At 40.8% G+C, this 19,246-nt stretch overlaps 1 protein-coding gene and 4 long non-coding RNA genes across 6 annotated transcripts; all 5 read right to left on the minus strand.

Annotated features, from left to right (window-relative positions):
• Window positions 1–1,764: 1,764 nt before the first annotated feature.
• On the minus strand, window positions 1,765–6,485 carry LOC311147125 (complement factor H-related protein 1-like). Of its 2 annotated transcripts, none has more exons than XM_084183753.1 (9): window positions 6,378–6,485; window positions 5,917–6,108; window positions 5,332–5,508; window positions 4,368–4,433; window positions 3,295–3,465; window positions 3,011–3,184; window positions 2,621–2,785; window positions 2,411–2,433; window positions 1,765–2,219 (listed from the first exon to the last, which is right to left on the minus strand). In XM_084183753.1, exons 1-8 carry the CDS (start codon window positions 6,436–6,438, stop codon window positions 2,426–2,428), a joined length of 1,014 nt encoding a protein of 337 aa, XP_084039879.1. In that variant the 5' UTR covers window positions 6,439–6,485; the 3' UTR covers window positions 1,765–2,219; window positions 2,411–2,425. The 2 variants fall into 2 exon arrangements, with proteins under 2 accessions (XP_084039879.1, XP_084039880.1); XM_084183754.1 differs by having other exon boundaries at window positions 1,765–2,239.
• Window positions 6,486–8,144: 1,659 nt separating this feature from the next.
• On the minus strand, window positions 8,145–17,655 carry LOC311147130. Its single transcript, XR_014614746.1, has 3 exons — window positions 17,576–17,655; window positions 8,619–8,641; window positions 8,145–8,427 (listed from the first exon to the last, which is right to left on the minus strand). It is a non-coding gene; the product is annotated as an uncharacterized lncRNA (long non-coding RNA).
• Window positions 11,600–12,332, minus strand: LOC311147133. The gene is made up of 3 exons (XR_014614748.1): window positions 12,202–12,332; window positions 11,921–12,091; window positions 11,600–11,695 (listed from the first exon to the last, which is right to left on the minus strand). It is a non-coding gene; the product is annotated as an uncharacterized lncRNA (long non-coding RNA).
• Window positions 13,230–15,402, minus strand: LOC311147129. The gene is made up of 4 exons (XR_014614745.1): window positions 15,292–15,402; window positions 14,833–15,024; window positions 14,237–14,413; window positions 13,230–13,338 (listed from the first exon to the last, which is right to left on the minus strand). It is a non-coding gene; the product is annotated as an uncharacterized lncRNA (long non-coding RNA).
• A 9-nt stretch (window positions 17,656–17,664) lies between the features above and the next one.
• On the minus strand, window positions 17,665–19,208 carry LOC311147132. The gene is made up of 4 exons (XR_014614747.1): window positions 19,000–19,208; window positions 18,250–18,420; window positions 17,966–18,139; window positions 17,665–17,740 (listed from the first exon to the last, which is right to left on the minus strand). It is a non-coding gene; the product is annotated as an uncharacterized lncRNA (long non-coding RNA).
• Window positions 19,209–19,246: the final 38 nt, after the last annotated feature.

Here is a 19,246-nt window from a genome sequence, read left to right on the forward strand (position 1 = left end):
TAAGCAGCTTGGTTTGAAGAAATCAACTGTGGGAGCAATTATTAGGAAATGGAAGACATACAAGACCACTGATAATCTCCCTCGATCTGGGGCTCCACGCAAGATCTCACCCCGTGGGGTCAAAATGATCACAAGAACGGTGAGCAAAAATCCCAGAACCACACGGGGGGACCTAGTGAATGACCTGCAGAGAGCTGGGACCAAAGTAACAAAGCCTACCATCAGTAACCGCCAGGGACTCAAATCCTGCAGTGCCAGACGTGTCCCCCTGCTTAAGCCAGTACATGTCCAGGCCCGTCTGAAGTTTGCTAGAGTGCATTTGGATGATCCAGAAGAGGATTGGGAGAATGTCATATGGTCAGATGAAACCAAAATATAACTTTTTGGTAAAAACTCAACTCATCGTGTTTGGAGGACAAAGAATGCTGAGTTGCATCCAAAGAACACCATACCTACTGTGAAGCATGGGGGTGGAAACATCATGCTTTGGGGCTGTTTTTCTGCAAAGGGACCAGGACGGCTGATCCGTGTAAAGGAAAGAATGAATGGGGCCATGTATCATGAGATTTTGAGTGAAAACCTCCTTCCATCAGCAAGGGCATTGAAGATGAAACGTGGCTGGGTCTTTCAGCATGACAATGATCCCAAACACACCGCCCGGGCAACGAAGGAGTGGCTTCGTAAGAAGCATTTCAAGGTCCTGGAGTGGCCTAGCTAGTTTCCAGATCTCAACCCCATAGAAAATCTTTGGAGGGAGTTGAAAGTCCGTGTTGCCCAGCGACAGCCCCAAAACATCACTGCTCTAGAGGAGATCTGCATGGAGGAATGGGCCAAAATACCAGCAACAGTGTGTGAAAACCTTGTGAAGACTTACAGAAAACGTTTGACCTGTGTCATTGCCAACAAAGGGTATATAACAAAGTATTGAGAAACTTTTGTTATTGACCAAATACTTATTTTCCACCATAATTTGCAAATAAATTCATTAAAAATCCTAAAATGTGATTTTCTGGATTTTGTTTTCTCATTTTGTCTGTCATAGTTGACGTGTACCTATGATGACAATTACAGGCCTCTCTCATCTTTTTAAGTGGGAGAACTTGCACAATTGGTGGCTGACTAAATACTTTTTTCCCCCACTGTAGGCCAAATAATATTTATTTAGCAGACACATGCCAAAGTTCAAACAAATATTTACAGTTTCAGTATGAATTGCACCAATTTCGTAACACTTTGTTGTCCAATTCAACCACGGAAAGTCTGAGAGTTACCAAGTATTATATTGTTACCTTTTGACATACCAAAACTGTAAAGAAAAACATGCTGATGCTTTGAATTGATATGGTGCCAATTGCCAAATAGAGGAGAACATGTAGAAATGTTTAAAAAATATATTAAATATTATCCTTGGACAGAATTACATTAAATGACAATAACATCTTAAAGATCCACAAAGCTTTATCATATTAAATGTATAGATTCAGACATTTTTGTTTAATTTTGACATGTCTGTGTCCACCTTCTTCTATGAAGGCCATATCTTCAGATTTCAGCTTCCACTAGATTGTATTCATCGTACTGTTCAAACTATTAAAATATGTTTAATGGTGAGTTCTGTGTTTTGATCTTCTGAATATGTTTCTGGATAGTTAGTTGGTGGTTACTGTCAACTGTTGCTGTGTGTTGTGTTTGACACATTTGTTTGTGAAATGATTTGGTGTAATACCAACCTGCGCATATAAAAGCACACACAAATGTATAAGATATATATATTTTTTATAGATCCAAGCCATGATATTTTCTACATGCATCCATTGTATACCGCACATTCAATTGATTTGACTTTCATTGACTATCAGTCGTTTGCTGCTTTAAATGAATGGAGGACCAATATCAAGTGTATCGTTGATCAACTGTTTCATCAATTGTTCGCCTACCCATTATCATATTCAACATGTCTTTTCATAACTGTTTAATCATTCAGAAGGATTGTCTAAATCTTGTCAGACAGCCTCCTATCCTAAGATGGTGGTCCTCCATTCCTCTCTGCTCCCCTACTAACACCGTGTGTTGTAAGGCACATTTCATATCATGAACCAAATGTAAAAGCAATTTTATCAAACATATCACAAACAATCTTCATTCGTGGCCAACGTGGGAAGTCCTCTCTTCCAGGGGATTTGCTGCAGATTTGGGTGTGTTGCGTTGATTCAACGGCCCTTTTAGGAAAATACACCACCTTGTTGTAGTTACATAAGAGAATAGAGGCTCACTACAACTAATGGAAGCATTTATGGGACTGCCCTCAACATTTCTTGATTCTATTAATGTATATCTGACACTGGGAAAACCCCCATTGAAGTTTGATTGTGTTTAATAACTAACTGTGTAGAGATGCATAAACACTTACCAGATATTAGTTTTGCTAGTAACCTAAATGGGATGACATGGTAGTTAATATTTAGAATCAAATGAGGCTTAAAGTAGCATTTTCAGTAACTCACAAGTAAAACTATGTAACTTAAAGACAATAAGTCATTTTTCTCACTCTTGACAGAAACCTGTGAAGAATGTGTTTCAGTTGATTATGTTCTCTTTCCTACAGTTGCATTAGACTTACAATTGGTAGAGGTTGGATATCCATTCTCGCATCGAACATCTGCAACAAGAGGACGACCATAGGAATCAGTTTGTCTACAGATCATTCTCTGAGGTCCTTCCTTTATAAAGATATCTTGTGCAAGATCCAGCCAATGATGACGTCTTGGTTCCAGTTTGCAGCCCACTTTGTAAAAAGAGAATGAATATAAAAGTGTTAATGAAGGCTTATTCATTATGAGGCAAGACATTGAGTTTGTGATAATATATTTTATAGTGACTCATTTACAGTACACATTAAAAATAATGAACTAAACTAAATAATAAACAACTGATAAAGAAAGAAAACATTGTGTTGATTGAGTCCAGTATATTCTGTTTCTTTTTGTTGTGAATAACACATCATACATACATGTACATGTGTCAATGGTCACTTTTCCATTCTGACATCGAACATCAGCAACAAGAGGTCGTCTGTAATTGTCCTGTTCTTTACAGAGAAATGTCTGACTCGCTCCTTCCTTCACAAACATATCTTTTGTAAGATCCAGCTGGTCAAAAGTCTTTTTTTCAATGGTACATGGAGCTGGTATATAAAGAGTTGATATAAGAGTGTTAATGAAGGTTGATATATTATGAGACAATTAGGTGTGTGATGGTATCTTGTTAATTTTAGCAAAAACATCATTTATTTACCTTTACAAGTGGGTGGCTCTGACCACGTTCGATCACTACGACACATCACTTTCTCTGGGCCCACAAGTTTGTAATAGTTAAAACATTTGTAGGTCAGTGCCATTTTATTGCTTTCAGGGCCAGTGATAAAATCCCCATTATCAACTGTTGGCTTCGCTCCACACCTATCAACTGAAGAACAAATACAGCTCTTCAGGATTACAAGGATAATGCACATATTGTTCTGAGACATTTCAGCTCATAAACCAGGCCACTGCCAGGTGAAAGGAATTGCAGTAACAATTAACTCTAAGCATTCAGGTATAATGCATTAGGATACAGCTATAATGCATTATAAGACTTGTCATTAGCATGTACGACCCCTTTATGTCTCTTGTAATCATGTCATAATGATCTGGACAAAATATCAGCCAGTTGAAAATTCTATGCATACAGAGACAAAACATATTAATTACATTTTACATTTTAGTAATTCAGCAGACGCTCTTATCAAGAGCGACTTACAGTTAGTGAGTGTATAAAAACAATTCATACTGGCCCCCCGTGGGAATCGAACCCACAACCCTGGCATTGCAAGCGCCATGCTCTACCAACTGAGCTACCCTGGGCCCACCGTGAGTGGGTCCCACCGTCCCACCGTGGCGCCGCCGGTGTGATTCAGGACTTCTAACCCCTTTTTAACAGAGTGTATTTGAGCTACAGACTTCCGGGTTGTACCATTGGATTCGTCTATTTCTTCTGCATCCGTTAGTACCAACCTGTGTGATTAACGAGGGCTGAGCTAGAGTGGTGTCTGTGAGACAGGGGCGGATCCCAAAGGGGCCCGGGGCCGGGTCTTTTTTTACAAAAACGTCTATGGAGTCAGAATGGTTTGAGCTACAAATTATTAAAAGCTATCTACGAACACTCACGTTTAACATGTTTTGCTTTATTAGGCTCACAGGCTAATTATAAAGCATTACAATAGGAGGATTTAAGTAAGCGTTACCGGACTATTTTCTATTTGGTTCACTAAATAAGATTATAAAAATACGTCTAATGGTGAAAAGTGGAAAACAGAAGGTTTGAATTACCAGGTAAAATTTGACCACTAGGTTGTGGTCTGGCAGTGGGTCTGACATTGGGTGAGGACTCATCACCTGTTAGAGACAGTTACAGTAGATATATGTAAAAATGAACCTGGTAGGAAATGTGGCATTAGACATTGGAAACTGCAAGACGTAAAAAAATACGTTGATTCTACAGCATGTTGTATTTTACATTGACTTTTCCTGCATTCGTTTTTGAGTGAGGAAGGCCATGAAATGAAGGCCTCTTTGCAATCCGCATCGTGGAAATGCAGCGTTACAGCCTGATTGAAATTTAAAGGCAATTTTCCCACGTTAGCAGAGACTGCGTTCACTATAAACGCTGCATGTGTCGCCTCAATCAGAAATTAGCTTTACATTTCTAGCGTGCAACCTGTAATGCTTCAGCGATACAGACTGAATAGAGACCTAAGCACTTCTTACAAATAACATTATACATTCACACTATGTCTTTAATTAATTCACCTGCTAAGACTTAGATATAGCAGAATACTGTGGCATTACGGTCCCTGCAATCGGTCTTATCAATGCCAGGTTTGTTACAATATTTATGACTGGCTGAACTAAACTGAGGTAGGAATAGGATATTTTTTAATGGAATATCTCATTATCAATATCCTCCACTAGATGTGCCACCATTCCCTCTGTCACCAGAAGTGCTGTGGCCTCCTTCACCTGTCCCACATGCAATGATATAACATGATTAATAACATTAGCTTTAAGGCAGTTACTGCACACTACACAGTTTTGGCCACAACTAAATGAAATAATGGATATAAATGGTATATCTCTACGTCCAGTTAGAGGTAATATTGCGAGCCAATGCTAACTAGCGTTAGCTCAGTGACTGGAAGTCTACCGGAACGGCTAGCATGCTCAAGTTGATCTGACTCTGGGTAAGTAGCTTAATTGCCAAAATTTGGCACTATCCCTTTCAGTCAGTACTCACTGCATGTGGGGGCTGAGGTCCATTCTCCTGAAAGGCATAATATATTTGCATTCCCCTCCATCATGTAGGATTTTTTGCATTTATAAACCACTATTGATCCATCTCTGAACTTGTTTTGATATTGTTGAACGATGGTTGCATGGTCCACTTGAGGAGGCGCATCACAAGAACGACTGGCTGTGAAGATAAAGTACAAACAATGATTAGTGAAGAAACAAAGGACAACGAAGTACAAGAAATGATAATACTGAATGTTGTTCACAACACAAATGTATCATATGTCCTGTCACACCAAAATCCCCTCTTTCCTATGTAACCGGTGTGAAATGGCTAGCTAGTTAGCGGTGCGCGCTAGTAGCATTTCAATCGGTGACGTCACTCGCTCTGAGACCTTTAAGTAGACGTTTCCCTTGCTCTGCAAGAGCCACGGCTTTGGTGGAGCGACGGGTAACGGTGCTTCGAAGGTGACTGTTGTCGATGTGTGCAGAGGGTCCCTGGTTCGAGGCGAGGAGAGGGACGGAAGCAAGTTTTTACACCACATAAGACTCTTTGCTGTAGATCAAGGTTAGAGCAGACAGTACTTACCCTTACACAGAGGACTATCAGACCATCTACCATTCTCACATTTGATTATCCCCCACCACCCTTCCATTGGTGTCTTCAGACCTCTATCACAGGCATAGGTCAAGGTCATGCCATCCTGGTACATTTCCTGCTCCGGGTCAACAAAGCCATTGTCCAGTTGGGGTCTTTGACAGCCTTTTCCAGATTCTTGAGCTGGAAAATGACAGAACATACATTTATTATTATCCATCATTTGTCTGCACAATGACCTTTGTTCAACAAATACAGTATATCTTGGCTAAGAAATTAATAGATGAGTGTTTCTGCCATGTACTAGGCCTATTTATTAATTACACGTGACACCAAATATAGGCACTGCCTTAAGAAAAAAGATCAGTGCACACAATTAATTGCATATATGTAAAGAATACAAAATGCAATTTTCTTTGAATGAATAGTGTATATCAAAATACCTTCCTTACCTTTAACTTTGTAGGACCAGATATGCAGTACGATAATGACATACAGTGGTATGTCCTTCATTCTCTCCACTGGTGTTACATGTACACTGAGAAATGAACTAAAATGAACTAACTGGAGTGTGCGTCTGAGTTGGGGCTTTTAAAATTTAACCAAGGTCATTATTGTCAGGGGTGGATCTTAAACGTGTGCTTTTGCGCGGCACTGTGGGAAAATACAAGATGTCACAATTGACAACGAAGGCTTTTTTTTACAGTGGAAAGAAAGTGAATATATTAACATTTAAATATTATTGTTTTTTATATTGTTTTTGTTCAAATCTGAAATGATGTGTTTCATTCTTTTTTTTAAACAACAATCTTATGTTAAGACCCATGAAACTGTCAAATGGGCCAACAACTACTTCCAAATATTTCTTATTTTCTGTAAACGTCTCACCAAAGTTATTAGTATTTGATCATTTTGAGACTGTTTCAGATGCATCCATGTTGAGAAATGTAAATGACTGCTGTCATGCAAGGTGCCATATTGTGCTTTTGTTAACAATTCATTTTAGGAAATGTCCATGAGTATGTTCCTGTGAAAATATGAATCCACACAAAAATAATGTTGTGTTAAGATATGAACTAATCAATTGTTGACACGTGTGTAGTTTTGATGGAGCTATTTGATTTAAAGAGATATATTGAAAATGAAAGCAATATTGGATTTTGCAATGACAATGGGCTATTTTGCTAAATTAGAAGTATGTTTCGATGTCTGAATGAACAGTTTTAAGAGCATTGGCCTTTGTTCCCTTCAAATCAATTGAGAGAAACTGTAAATTCCAGAGGGCAGGCTTTGAAATATATTGAAGTCATGAAGCAGATGTTAAGGCATACATAGGCCAAATAATATTTATTTGGCAGACACATGCCAAAGTTCAAACAAATATTTACAGTTTCAGTATGAATTGCACCAATTTCGTAACACTTTGTTGGCCAATTCAACCACGGAAAGTCTGTGAGTTACCAAGTATGATATTGTTACCTTTTGACATACCAAAACTGTAAAGAAAAACATGCTGATGCTTTGAATTGATATGGTGCCAATTGCCAAATAGAGGAGAACATCTTAAAGATCCACAAAGCTTTATCATATTAAATGTATAGATTCAGACATTTTTGTTTAATTTTGACATGTCTGTGTCCACCTTCTTCTATGAAGACCATATCTTCAGATTTCACCTTCCACTAGATTGTATTCATCGTACTGTTCAAACTATTAAAATATGTTTAATGGTGAGTTCTGTGTTTTGATCTTCTGAATATGTTTCTGGATAGTTAGTTGGTGGTTACTGTCAACTGTTGCTGTGTGTTGTGTTTGACACATTTGTTTGTGAAATGATTTGGTGTAAAACCAACATACGCATATAAAAGCACACACAAATGTATAATTATATATTTTATATAGATCCAAGACATGATATTTTCTACATGCATCCATGTCCATTGTAGTTACTGTCAGCTGTTGCTGCGTGTTGTGTTTGACACATTTGTTTGTGAAATGATTTGGTGTAAAACCAACATACGCATATAAAAGCACACACAAATGTATAATTATATATTTTATATAGATCCAAGCCATGATATTTTCTACATGCATCCATTGTATACCGCACATTCAATTGATTTGACTTTCATTGACTATCAGTAGTTTGCTGCTTTAAATGAATGGAGGATCAATATCAAGTGTATTGTTGATCAACTGTATCATCAATTGTTTACCTACCCATTATCATATTCAACATGTATTTTCATAACTTTTTAATCATTCAGAAGGATTGTCTAAATCTTGTCAGACAGCCTCCTATCCTAAGATGGTGGTCCTCCATTCCTCTCTGCTCCCCTACTAACACCGTGTGTTGTAAGGCACATTTCATATCATGAACCAAATGTAAAAGCAATTTTATCAAACATATCACAAACAATCTTCATTCGTGGCCAACGTGGGAAGTCCTCTCTTCCAGGGGATTTGCTGCAGATTTGGGTGTGTTGCGTTGATTCAACGGCCCTTTTAAGAAAATACACCACCTTGTTGTAGTTACATAAGAGAATAGAGGCTCACTACAACTAATGGAAGCATTTATGGGACTGCCCTCAACATTTCTTGATTCTATTCATGTATATCTGACACTGGGAAAACCCCCACTGAAGTTTGATTGAGTTTAATAACTAACTGTGTAGAGATGCATAAACACTTACCATATATTAGTTTTGCTAGTAACCTAAATGGGATGACATGGTAGTTAATATTTAGAATCAAATGAGGCTTACAGTAGCATTTTCAGTAACTCACAAGTAAAACTATGTAACTTAAAGACAATAAGTCATTTTTCTCACTCTTGACAGAAACCTGTGAAGAATGTGTTTCAGTTGATTATGTTCTCTTTCATACAGTTGCATTAGACTTACAATAGAAACGGGTTACTTCTCCATTTTGACATTGAACATCTGTGTGACACTCTGGCTCCGGGACTTTTGTATTTGAGCCAGGGTGTATTTTGTTTTGTTGGGTATTTGGGTGTATTTCTATGTTGGTAGTTCTGTTGTGTGTATTTCTAGGTTTGCCTTTCTGTTGGGTTCATTTCTAGGTTTGGTCTATGACTCCCAATCGGAGGTAACGAGTGTCAGCTGTCGGCTCGTTATCTCTGATTGGGAGCCATATTTAATCTGTATGTTTTCTTGTGGGAGTTGTGGGTTTTTGTTCCTGTTTAGTCATTGTCACCATTGGACTTCACATTCGTCGCTTTGGTTTGTTGTTTTTGGTTGCTTTAAGTAAATAAAGTCAACATGTTCTTTTCACTCGCTGCGCCTTGGTCTCCTTCACTCCTCGACGAACGTGACAGAAAAACCCACCATAAAAGGACCAAGCAGCGTGTCAAGCGGCAACAGGATTTATGGACGCCTATCAAGGATTCATGGACATGGGAGGAGATTCTGGATGGAAAGGGTCCTTGGGCACAACCGGGAGAATATCGCCGCCCTCGTGAAGAGCTGGAGGCAGCTAAAGCCGAGAGGAGGCGGTATGAGGAGGCAGCACGGAGTCAAGGCTGGAAGCCCGTGGGTACTACCCAAAAATTTCTTGGGGGGGGGCTAAAAGGGAGTGTGGCGAAGTCAGGTAGGAGACCTGCGCCTACTCCCTGGACTTACCGTGGAGAGCGAGAGTACGGGCAGACACCGTGTTACGCAGTTGAGCGCATGGTGTCTCCTGTACGCAGGCATAGCCCGGTTCGGTACATTCCAGCTCCACGTATCGGCCGGGCTAGATTGAGCGTTGAGCCGGATGTCATGAAGCCGGCCCAACGCATCTGGCCACCAGTGCGTCTCCTCGGGCCGGCTTACATGGCACCAGCCTTACGCATGGTGTCCCCGGTTCGCCCACATAGGCCGGTGCGGGTTATTCCACCTCCCGTACTGGTCGGGCGACGGGGAGCATACAACCAGGTAAGGTTGGGCAGGCTCAATGCTCAAGGGAGCCAGTACGCCTGCACGGTCCGGTATTTCCGGCGCCACCTCCCCGCTCCAGCCCAGTACCACCAGTGCCTACACCACGCACTAGGCTTCCTGTACGTCTGCAGAGCCCTGTGTCTCCTCCACGCACTAGCTGTATGGTGCGTGTCTCCAGCCTTTTCCCACCAGTGCCTACACCACGCACCAAGCCTCCTGTGTGTCCCCCGAGTCCTGTGCGTCCTGTTGCTGCTCTCCGCACTAGGCCTTATGTGAGTCCCCAGGGTCCAGCATGCCCTGTTCCGGCTCTCCGCACTAGCCCTTATGTGCATCCCCAGGGTCCAGCATGCCCTGTTGCTGCTCTCCGCACTAGGCCTTATGTGAGTCCCCAGGGTCCAGCATGCCCTGTTCCGGCTCTCCGCACTAGGCTTTATGTGCGTTCCCAGGGTCCAGCATGCCCTGTTGCTTCTCCCCGCACTAGCCCTGAGAGGCGTGTCCTCAGCCCGGTACCTCCAGTTCCGGCACCACGCATCAGGCCTACGGTGCGCCTCAGACGGCCAGAGTCTGCCGTCTGCCCTACGGGGCCTGAACTGCCCGTCTGCCCAAAGGCGCTTAAGCCGCCCGTCTGCCATGAGCCGTCAGAGCCGTCCGCCAGACCGGAGCCGCTAGAGCCTTCCGCCAGACAGGATCAGCCAGAGCCTTCCGCCAGACAGGATCAGCCAGAGCCTTCCGCCGGCCATGAGCAGCCAGATCCGTCAGCCAGCCATGAGCAGCCAGATCCTTCAGCCAGCCATGAGCAGCCAGATCCGTCGGCCAGCCACGAGCAGCCAGATCCGTCGGCCAGCCATGAGCAGCCAGATCCGTCAGCCAGCCATGAGCAGCCAGATCCGTCAGCCAGCCATGAGCAGCCAGATCCGTCAGCCAGCCATGAGCAGCCGGATCCGTCAGCCAGCCATGAGCAGCCAGATCTTTCAGCCAGCCATGAGCCGTCCAGCCAGGATCCGCCAGAGCCGTCCAGCCAGGATCCGCCAGAGCCAGCCAGCCAGGATCCGCCATTGAGTCCGGGGCTGTCCCTTAGCCCGATGCTGCCCCTTAGCCAGGTGCTGTCCCTTAGCCCGGTGCTGCCCCTAAATCCAGGTGGGGTAAGTTGGAGGGTGGTCATGTGGAGGAGGCTAGGGAAGCGGGTGGTGACTAAGGTGGGGTGGGGACCACGACCAGGGCCAGAACCGCCACCGTGGACAGACGCCCACCCAGACCCTCCCCTAGACTGTATGCTGGTGCGCCCGGAGTTCGCACCTTTAGGGGGGGGGTACTGTGACACTCTGGCTCCGGGACTTTTGTATTTGAGTCAGGGTGTATTTTGTTTTGTTGGGTATTTGGGTGTATTTCTATGTTGGTAGTTCTGTTGTGTGTATTTCTAGGTTTGCCTTTCTGTTGGGTTCATTTCTAGGTTTGGTCTATGACTCCCAATCGGAGGTAACGAGTGTCAGCTGTCGGCTCGTTATCTCTGATTGGGAGCCATATTTAATCTGTATGTTTTCTTGTGGGAGTTGTGGGTTTTTGTTCCTGTTTAGTCATTGTCACTATTGGACTTCACATTCGTCGCTTTGGTTTGTTGTTTTTGGTTGCTTTAAGTAAATAAAGTCAACATGTTCTTTTCACTCGCTGCGCCTTGGTCTCCTTCACTCCTCGACGAACGTGACAATCTGCAACAAGAGGACGACCATAGGAATCAGTTTCTCTACAGATTATTCTCTGATGTCCTTCCTTTATAAACATATCTTGTGCAAGACCCAGCCAATGATGACGTCTTGGTTCCAGTTTGCAGCCCACTTTGTAAAAAGAGAATGAATATAAAAGTGTTAATGAAGGCTTATTCATTATGAGGCAAGACATTGAGTTTGTGATAATATATTTTATAGGGACTCATTTACAGTACACATTAAAAATAATGAACTAAACTAAATAATAAACAACTGATAAAGAAAGAAAACATTGTGTTGATTGAGTCCAGTATATTCTGTTTCTTTTTGTTGTGAATAACACATCATACATACATGTACATCTGTCAATGGTCACTTTTCCATTCTGACATCGAACATCAGCAACAAGAGGTCTGTCATAGCGATGACCTTTACAGAGAAATGTTTGACTCTCTCCTTCCTTCACAAACATATCTTTTGTAAGATCCAGCTGGACAGAAGTCATTTTTTCAATGGTACAGGGAGCTGGTATATAAAGAGTTGATATAAGAGTGTTAATGAAGGTTGATATATTATGAGACAATTAGGTGTGTGATGGTATCTTGTTAATTTTAGCAAAAACATCATTTATTTACCTTTACAAGTGGGTAGCTCTGACCACTTTCGATCACTACGACACATCACTTTCTCTGGGCCCACAAGTTTGTAATAGTTAATGCATTTGTAGGTCAGTGCCATTTTATTGCTTCCAGGGTAAGTGATAAAATCCCCATTATCAACTGTTGGCTTCGCTCCACACGTATCAACTGAAGAACAATTACAGCTCTTCAGGATTACAAGGATAATGCACATATTGTTCTGAGACATTTCAGCTCATAAACCAGGCCACTGCCAGGTGAAAGGAAATGCGGTAACAATTAACTCTAAGCATTCAGGTATAATGCATTAGGATCAGCTATGATGCATTATAAGACTTGTCATTAGCATGTACGACCCCTTTATGTCTCTTGTAATCATGTCATAATGATCTGGACTAAATTCAGCCAGTTGAAAATTCTATGCATACAGAGACAAAACATATTAATTACATTTTATTAATTTAGCAGATGCTCTTATCCAGAGCGACTTACAGTTAGTGAGTGTATACATTTTTTTCATACTGGCCCCTCGTGGGAATCGAACCCACAACCCTGGCGTTGCAAGCGCCATGCTCTACCAACTGAGCTACCCTGGGCCCACCGTGAGTGGGTCCCACCGTCCCACCGTCCCACCGTTGCGCCGCCGGTGTGATTCAGGACTTCTAACCCTTTTTTAACACAGTGTATTTGAGCTACAGACTTCCGGGTTGTACCATTGGATTTGTCTATTTCTTCTGCATCGGTTAGTACCAACCTGTGTGATTAACGAGGGCTGAGCTAGAGTGGTGTCTGTGAGACAGGGGCGGATCCTAAAGGGGCCCGGGGCCGGGTCTTTTTTACAAAAATGTCTGTGGAGTCAGAATGGTTTGAGCTACAAATTATTAAAAGCTATCTACGAACACTCACGTTTAACATGTTTTGCTTTATGACGCTCACAGGCTAATTATAAAGCATTACAATAGGAGGATTTAAGTAAGCGTTACCGGACTATCTTCTATTTGGTTCACTAAATAAGATTATAAAAATACGTCTAATGGTGAAAAGTGGAAAACAGAAGGTTTGAATTACCAGGTAAAATTTGACCACTAGGTTGTGGTCTGGCAGTGGGTCTGACATTGGGTGAGGACTCATCACCTGTTAGAGACAGTTACAGTAGATATATGTAAAAATGAACCTGGTAGGAAATGAGGCATTAGACATTGGAAACTGCAAGACGTAAAAAAATACGTTGATTCTACAGCATGTTGTATTTTACATTGACTTTTCCTGCATTCGTTTTTGAGTGAGGAAGGCCATGAAATGAAGGCCTCTTTGCAATCCGCATCGTGGAAATGCAGCGTTACAGCCTGATTGAAATGTAAAGGCAATGTTCCCACGTTAGCAGAGACTGTGTTCACTATAAACGCTGCATGTGTCGCCTCAATCAGAAATTAGCTTTACATTTCTAGCGTGCAACCTGTAATGCTTCAGCGATACAGACTGAATAGAGACCTAAGGACCTCTTACAAATAACATTATACATTCACACTGTGTCTTTAATTAATTCACCTGCTAAGACTTAGATATAGCAGAATACTGTGGCATTACGGTCCCTGCAATCGGTCTTATCAATGCCAGGTTTGTTACAATATTTATGACTGGCTGAACTAAACTGAGGTAGGAATAGGATATTTTTTAATGGAATATCTCATTATCAATATCCTCCACTTGATGTGCCACCATTCCCTCTGTCACCAGAAGTGCTGTGGCCTCCTTCACCTGTCCCACATGCAATGATATAACATGATTAATAACATTAACTTTAAGGCAGTTACTGCACACTACACAGTTTTGGCCACAACTAAATGAAATAATGGATATAAATGGTATATCTCTACGTCCAGTTAGAGGTAATGTTGCGAGCCAATGCTAACTAGCGTTAGCTCAGTGACTGGAAGTCTACCGGAACGGCTAGCATGCTCAAGTTGATCTGACTCTGGGTAAGTAGCTTAATTGCCGAAATTTGGCACTATCCCTTTCAGTCAGTACTCACTGCATGTGGGGGCTGAGGTCCATTCTCCTGAAAGGCATAATATATCTGCATTCCCCTCCATCATGAAGGATTTCTTGCATTTATAAACCACTATTGATCCATCTCTGAACTTGTTTTGATATTGTTGAACGATGGTTGCATGGTCCACTTGAGGAGGCGCATCACAAGAACGACTGGCTGTGAAGATAAAGTACAAACAATGATTAGTGAAGAAACAAAAGACAACGAAGTACAAGAGATGATAATACTGAATGTTGTTCACAACACAAATGTATCATATGTCCTGTCACACCAACATCCCCTCTTTCCTATGTAACCGGTGCGCGCTAGTAGCATTTCAATCGGTGACGTCACTCGCTCTGAGACCTTGAAGTAGACGTTTCCCTTGCCCTGCAAGAGCCGCGGCTTTTGTGGAGCGACGGGTAACGGTGCTTCGAGGGTGACTGTTGTCGATGTGTGCAGAGGGTCCCTGGTTCGAGGCGAGGAGAGGGACGGAGCAACACTGTTACACCTATACCTAAAGGGATAGTCTTCTGAGTTTTTACACCACATAAGACTCTTTGCTATAGATCAAGGTTAGAGCAGACAGTACTTACCCTTACACAGAGGACTATCAGACCATCTACCATTCTCACATTTGATTATCCCCCACCACCCTTCCATTGGTGTCTTCAGACCTCTATCACAGGCATAGGTCAAGGTCATGCCATCCTGGTACATTTCCTGCTCCGGGTCAACAAAGCCATTGTCCAGTTGGGGTCTTTGACAGCCTTTTCCAGATTCTTGAGCTGAAAAATGACAGAACATACATTTATTATTATCCATCATTTGTCTGCACAATGACCTTTGTTCAACAAATACAGTATATCTTGGCTAAGAAATTAATAGATGAGTGTTTCTGCCATGTACTAGGCCTATTTATGAATTACACGTGACACCAAATATAGGCACTGCCTTAAGAAAAAAGATCAGTGCACACAATTAATTGAATATGTAAAGAATACTAAATGCAATTTTCTTTGAATGAATAGTGTATGTCAAAATACCTTCCTTACCTTTAACTTTGTAGGACCAGATATGCAGTACGATAATGACATACAGTGGTATTTCCTTCATTCTCTCCACTGGTGTTACATGTACACTAAGAAATGAACTAACTGGAGTGTGAGTCTGAGTTGGGGCATTTTAAATGTAACCAAGGTCATTATTGTCAGGGGTGGATCTTAAACCTGTGCTTTTGAGCGGCACTGTGGGAAAATACAAGATGTCACAATTGACAACAAAGGCTTTTTTTTTTTACAGTGGAAAGAAAGTGAATATATTAACATTTAAATATTATTGTTTTTTATATAGTTTTTGTTCAAATCTGAAATTATGTGTTTCATTCTTTTTTTTTAACAACAATCTTATGTTAAGACCCATGAAACTGTCAAATGGGCCAACAACTACTTCCAAATATTTCTTATTTTCTGTAAACATCTCACCAAAGTTATTAGTATTTGATCATTTTGAGACTGTTTCAGATGCATCCATGTTGAGAAATGTAAATGACTGCTGTCATGCAAGGTGCCATATTGTGCTTTTGTTAACAATTCATTTTAGGAAATGTCCATGAGTATGTTCCTGTGAAAATATGAATCCACACAAAAAGAATGTTGTGTTAAGATATTAACTAATCAATTGTTGACACGTGTGTAGTTTTGATGGAGATATTTGATTTAAGAGATATATTGAAAATGAAAGTAATATTGGATTTTGCAATGACAATGGGCTATTTTGCAAAATTAGAAGTATGTTTCGATGTCTGAATGAACAGTTTTAAGAGCATTGGCCTTTGTTCCCTTCAAATCAATTGAGAGAAACTGTAAATTCCAGAGGGCAGGCTTTGAAAACAGATGTTAAGGCATACATAGGCCAAATAATATTTATTTAGCAGACACATGCCAAAGTTCAAACAAATATTTACAGTTTCAGTATGAATTGCACCAATTTCGTAATACTTTGTTGTCCAATTCAACCACGGAAAGTCTGTGAGTTACCAATTATGATATTGTTACCTTTTGACATACCAAAACTGTAAAGAAAAACATGCTGATGCTTTGAATTGATATGGTGCCAATTGCCAAATAGAGGAGAACATCTTAAAGATCCACAAAGCTTTATCATATTAAATGTATAGATTCAGACATTTTTGTTTAATTTTGACATGTCTGTGTCCACCTTCTTCTATGAAGACCATATCTTCAGATTTCACCTTCCACTAGATTGTATTCATCGTACTGTTCAAACTATTAAAATATGTTTAATGGTGAGTTCTGTGTTTTGATCTTCTGAATATGTTTCTGGATAGTTAGTTGGTGGTTACTGTCAACTGTTGCTCTGTGTTGTGTTTGACACATTTGTTTGTGAAATGATTTGGTGTAATACCAACCTGCGCATATAAAAGCACACACAAATGTATAATTATATATTTTTTATAGATCCAAGCCATGATATTTTCTACATGCATCCATTGTATACCGCACATTCAATTGATTTGACTTTCATTGACTATCAGTCGTTTGCTGCTTTAAATGAATGGAGGACCAATATCAAGTGTATCGTTGATCAACTGTTTCATCAATTGTTCGCCTACCCATTATCATATTCAACATGTCTTTTTCATTACTTTTTAATCATTCAGAAGGATTGTCTAAATCTTGTCAGACCGCCTCCTATCCTAAGATGGTGGTCCTCCATTCCTTTCTGCTCCCCTACTAACACCGTGTGTTGTAAGGCACATTCCATATCATGAACCAAATGTAAAAGCAATTTTATCAAACATATCACAAACAATCTTCATTCGTGGCCAACGTGGGAAGTCCTCTCTTCCAGGGGATTTGCTGCAGATTTGGGTGTGTTGCGTTGATTCAACGGCCCTTTTAGGAAAATACACCACCTTGTTGTAGTTACATAAGAGAATAGAGGCTCACTACAACTAATGGAAGCATTTATGGGACTGCCCTCAACATTTCTTGATTCTATTCATGTATATCTGACACTGGGAAAACCCCCACTGAAGTTTGATTGAGTTTAATAACTAACTGTGTAGAGATACATAAACACTTACCAGATATTAGTTTTGCTGGGAACCTAAATGGGATGACATGGTAGTTAATATTTAGAATCAAATGAGGCTTACAGTAGCATTTTAATGTAACTGTTACTGTATATAGTAACTCACAAGTAAAACTATGTAACTTAAAGACAATAAGTCATTTTTCTCACTCTTGACAAAAACCTGTTTAGAATGTGTTTCAGTTGATTATGTTCTCTTTCCTACTGTTGCATTACACTTACAATTGGTAGAGGTTGGATATCCATTCTCGCATCGAACATCTGCAACAAGAGGACGACCATAGGAATCAGTTTCTCCACAGGTAATTTTCTTAGGTCCTTCCTTTATAAACATATCTTGTGCAAGACCCAGCCAATGATGACGTCTTGATTCCAGTTTGCAGCCCACTTGGTAAAAAGAGAATGAATATAAAAGTGTTAATGAAGGCTTATACATTATGAGGCAAGACATTGAGTTTGTGATAATATATTTTATAGGGACTCATTTACAGTACACATTAAAAATTATAAACTAAACTAAATAATAAACAACTGATAAAGAAAGAAAACATTGTGTTGATTGAGTCCAGTATAATCTGTTTCTTTTTGTTGTGAATAACACATCATACATACATGTACATCTGTCAATGGTCACATGTCCATTCTGACATCGAACATCAGCAACAAGAGGTCGTCTGTAATTGTCCTGTTCTTTACAGAGAAATGTCTGACTCGCTCCTTCCTTCACAAACATATCTTTTGGAAGATCCAGCTGGACAGAAGTCGTTTTTTCAATGGTACAGGGAGCTGGTATATAAAGAGTTGATATAAGAGTTTTAATGAAGGTTGATATATTATGAGACAATTAGGTGTGTGATGGTATCTTGTTAATTTTAGCAAAAACATCATTTATTTACCTTTACAAGTGGGTAGCTCTGACCACCTTCGATCACTATGACACATCACTTTCTCTGGGCCCACAAGTTTGTAATAGTTAATGCATTTGTAGGTCAGTGCCATTTGATTGCTTCCAGGGTCAGTGATAAAATCCCCATTATCAACTGTTGGCTTCGCTCCACACCTATCAACTGAAGAACAAATACAGCTCTTCAGGATTACAAGGATAATGCACATATTGTTCTGAGACATTTCAGCTCATAAACCAGGCCACTGCCAGGTGAAAGGAATTGCAGTAACAATTAACTCGAAGCATTCAGGTATAATGCATTAGGATCAGCTATGATGCATTATAAGACTTGTCATTCGCATGTACGACCCCTTTATGTCTCTTGTAATCATGTCATAATGATCTGGACTAAATATCAGCCAGTTGAAAATTCTATGCATACAGAGACAAAACATATTAATTACATTTTACTAATTTAGCAGATGCTCTTATCCAGAGCGACTTACAGTTAGTGAGTGTATACATTTTTTTCATACTGGCCCCTCTTGAGAATTGAACTCACAACCCTGGCGTTGCAAGCGCCATGCTCTACCAACTGAGCTACCCTGGGCCCACCGTGAGTGGGTCCCACCGTCCCACCGTTGCGCCGCCGGTGTGATTCAGGACTTCTAACCCTTTTTTAACACAGTGTATTTGAGCTACACACTTCCGGGTTGTACCATTGGATTTGTCTATTTCTTCTGCATCCGTTAGTACCAACCTGTGTGATTAACGAGGGCTGAGCTAGAGTGGTGTCTGTGAGACAGGGGCGGATCCCAAAGGGGCCCGGGGCCGGGTCTTTTTTACAAAAACGTCTGTGGAGTCAGAATGGTTTGAGCTACAAATTATTAAAAGCTATCTACGAACACTCACGTTTAACATGTTTTGCTTTATGACGCTCACAGGCTACACAAGAGTCGTTCGAAGGTAACGGGTTCTTCTACATAGAAGATCATAGGAAATCCTAA

The sequence above is a fragment of the Coregonus lavaretus genome, assembly GCF_964263955.1.
Source record: "Coregonus lavaretus genome assembly, chromosome: 19".
In the NCBI taxonomy this organism is placed as follows: domain Eukaryota; kingdom Metazoa; phylum Chordata; class Actinopteri; order Salmoniformes; family Salmonidae; genus Coregonus; species Coregonus lavaretus.

What these genes read in the sequence shown, in the direction of transcription:
- LOC311147125 (XM_084183753.1), bottom strand. Translation starts at nt 6,438, where the DNA reads ATGAAGGACATACCACTGTATGTCATTATCGTACTGCATATCTGGTCC. An exon ending in CTGGTCCTACAAAGTTAAAG is followed by an intron (nt 6,109 to 6,377) that starts GTAAGGAAGGTA and finishes GTCATTTTCCAG; the next exon opens with CTCAAGAATCTGGAAAAGGC. An exon ending in GACCTCAGCCCCCACATGCA is followed by an intron (nt 4,434 to 5,331) that starts GTGAGTACTGAC and finishes TGTCTCTAACAG; the next exon opens with GTGATGAGTCCTCACCCAAT.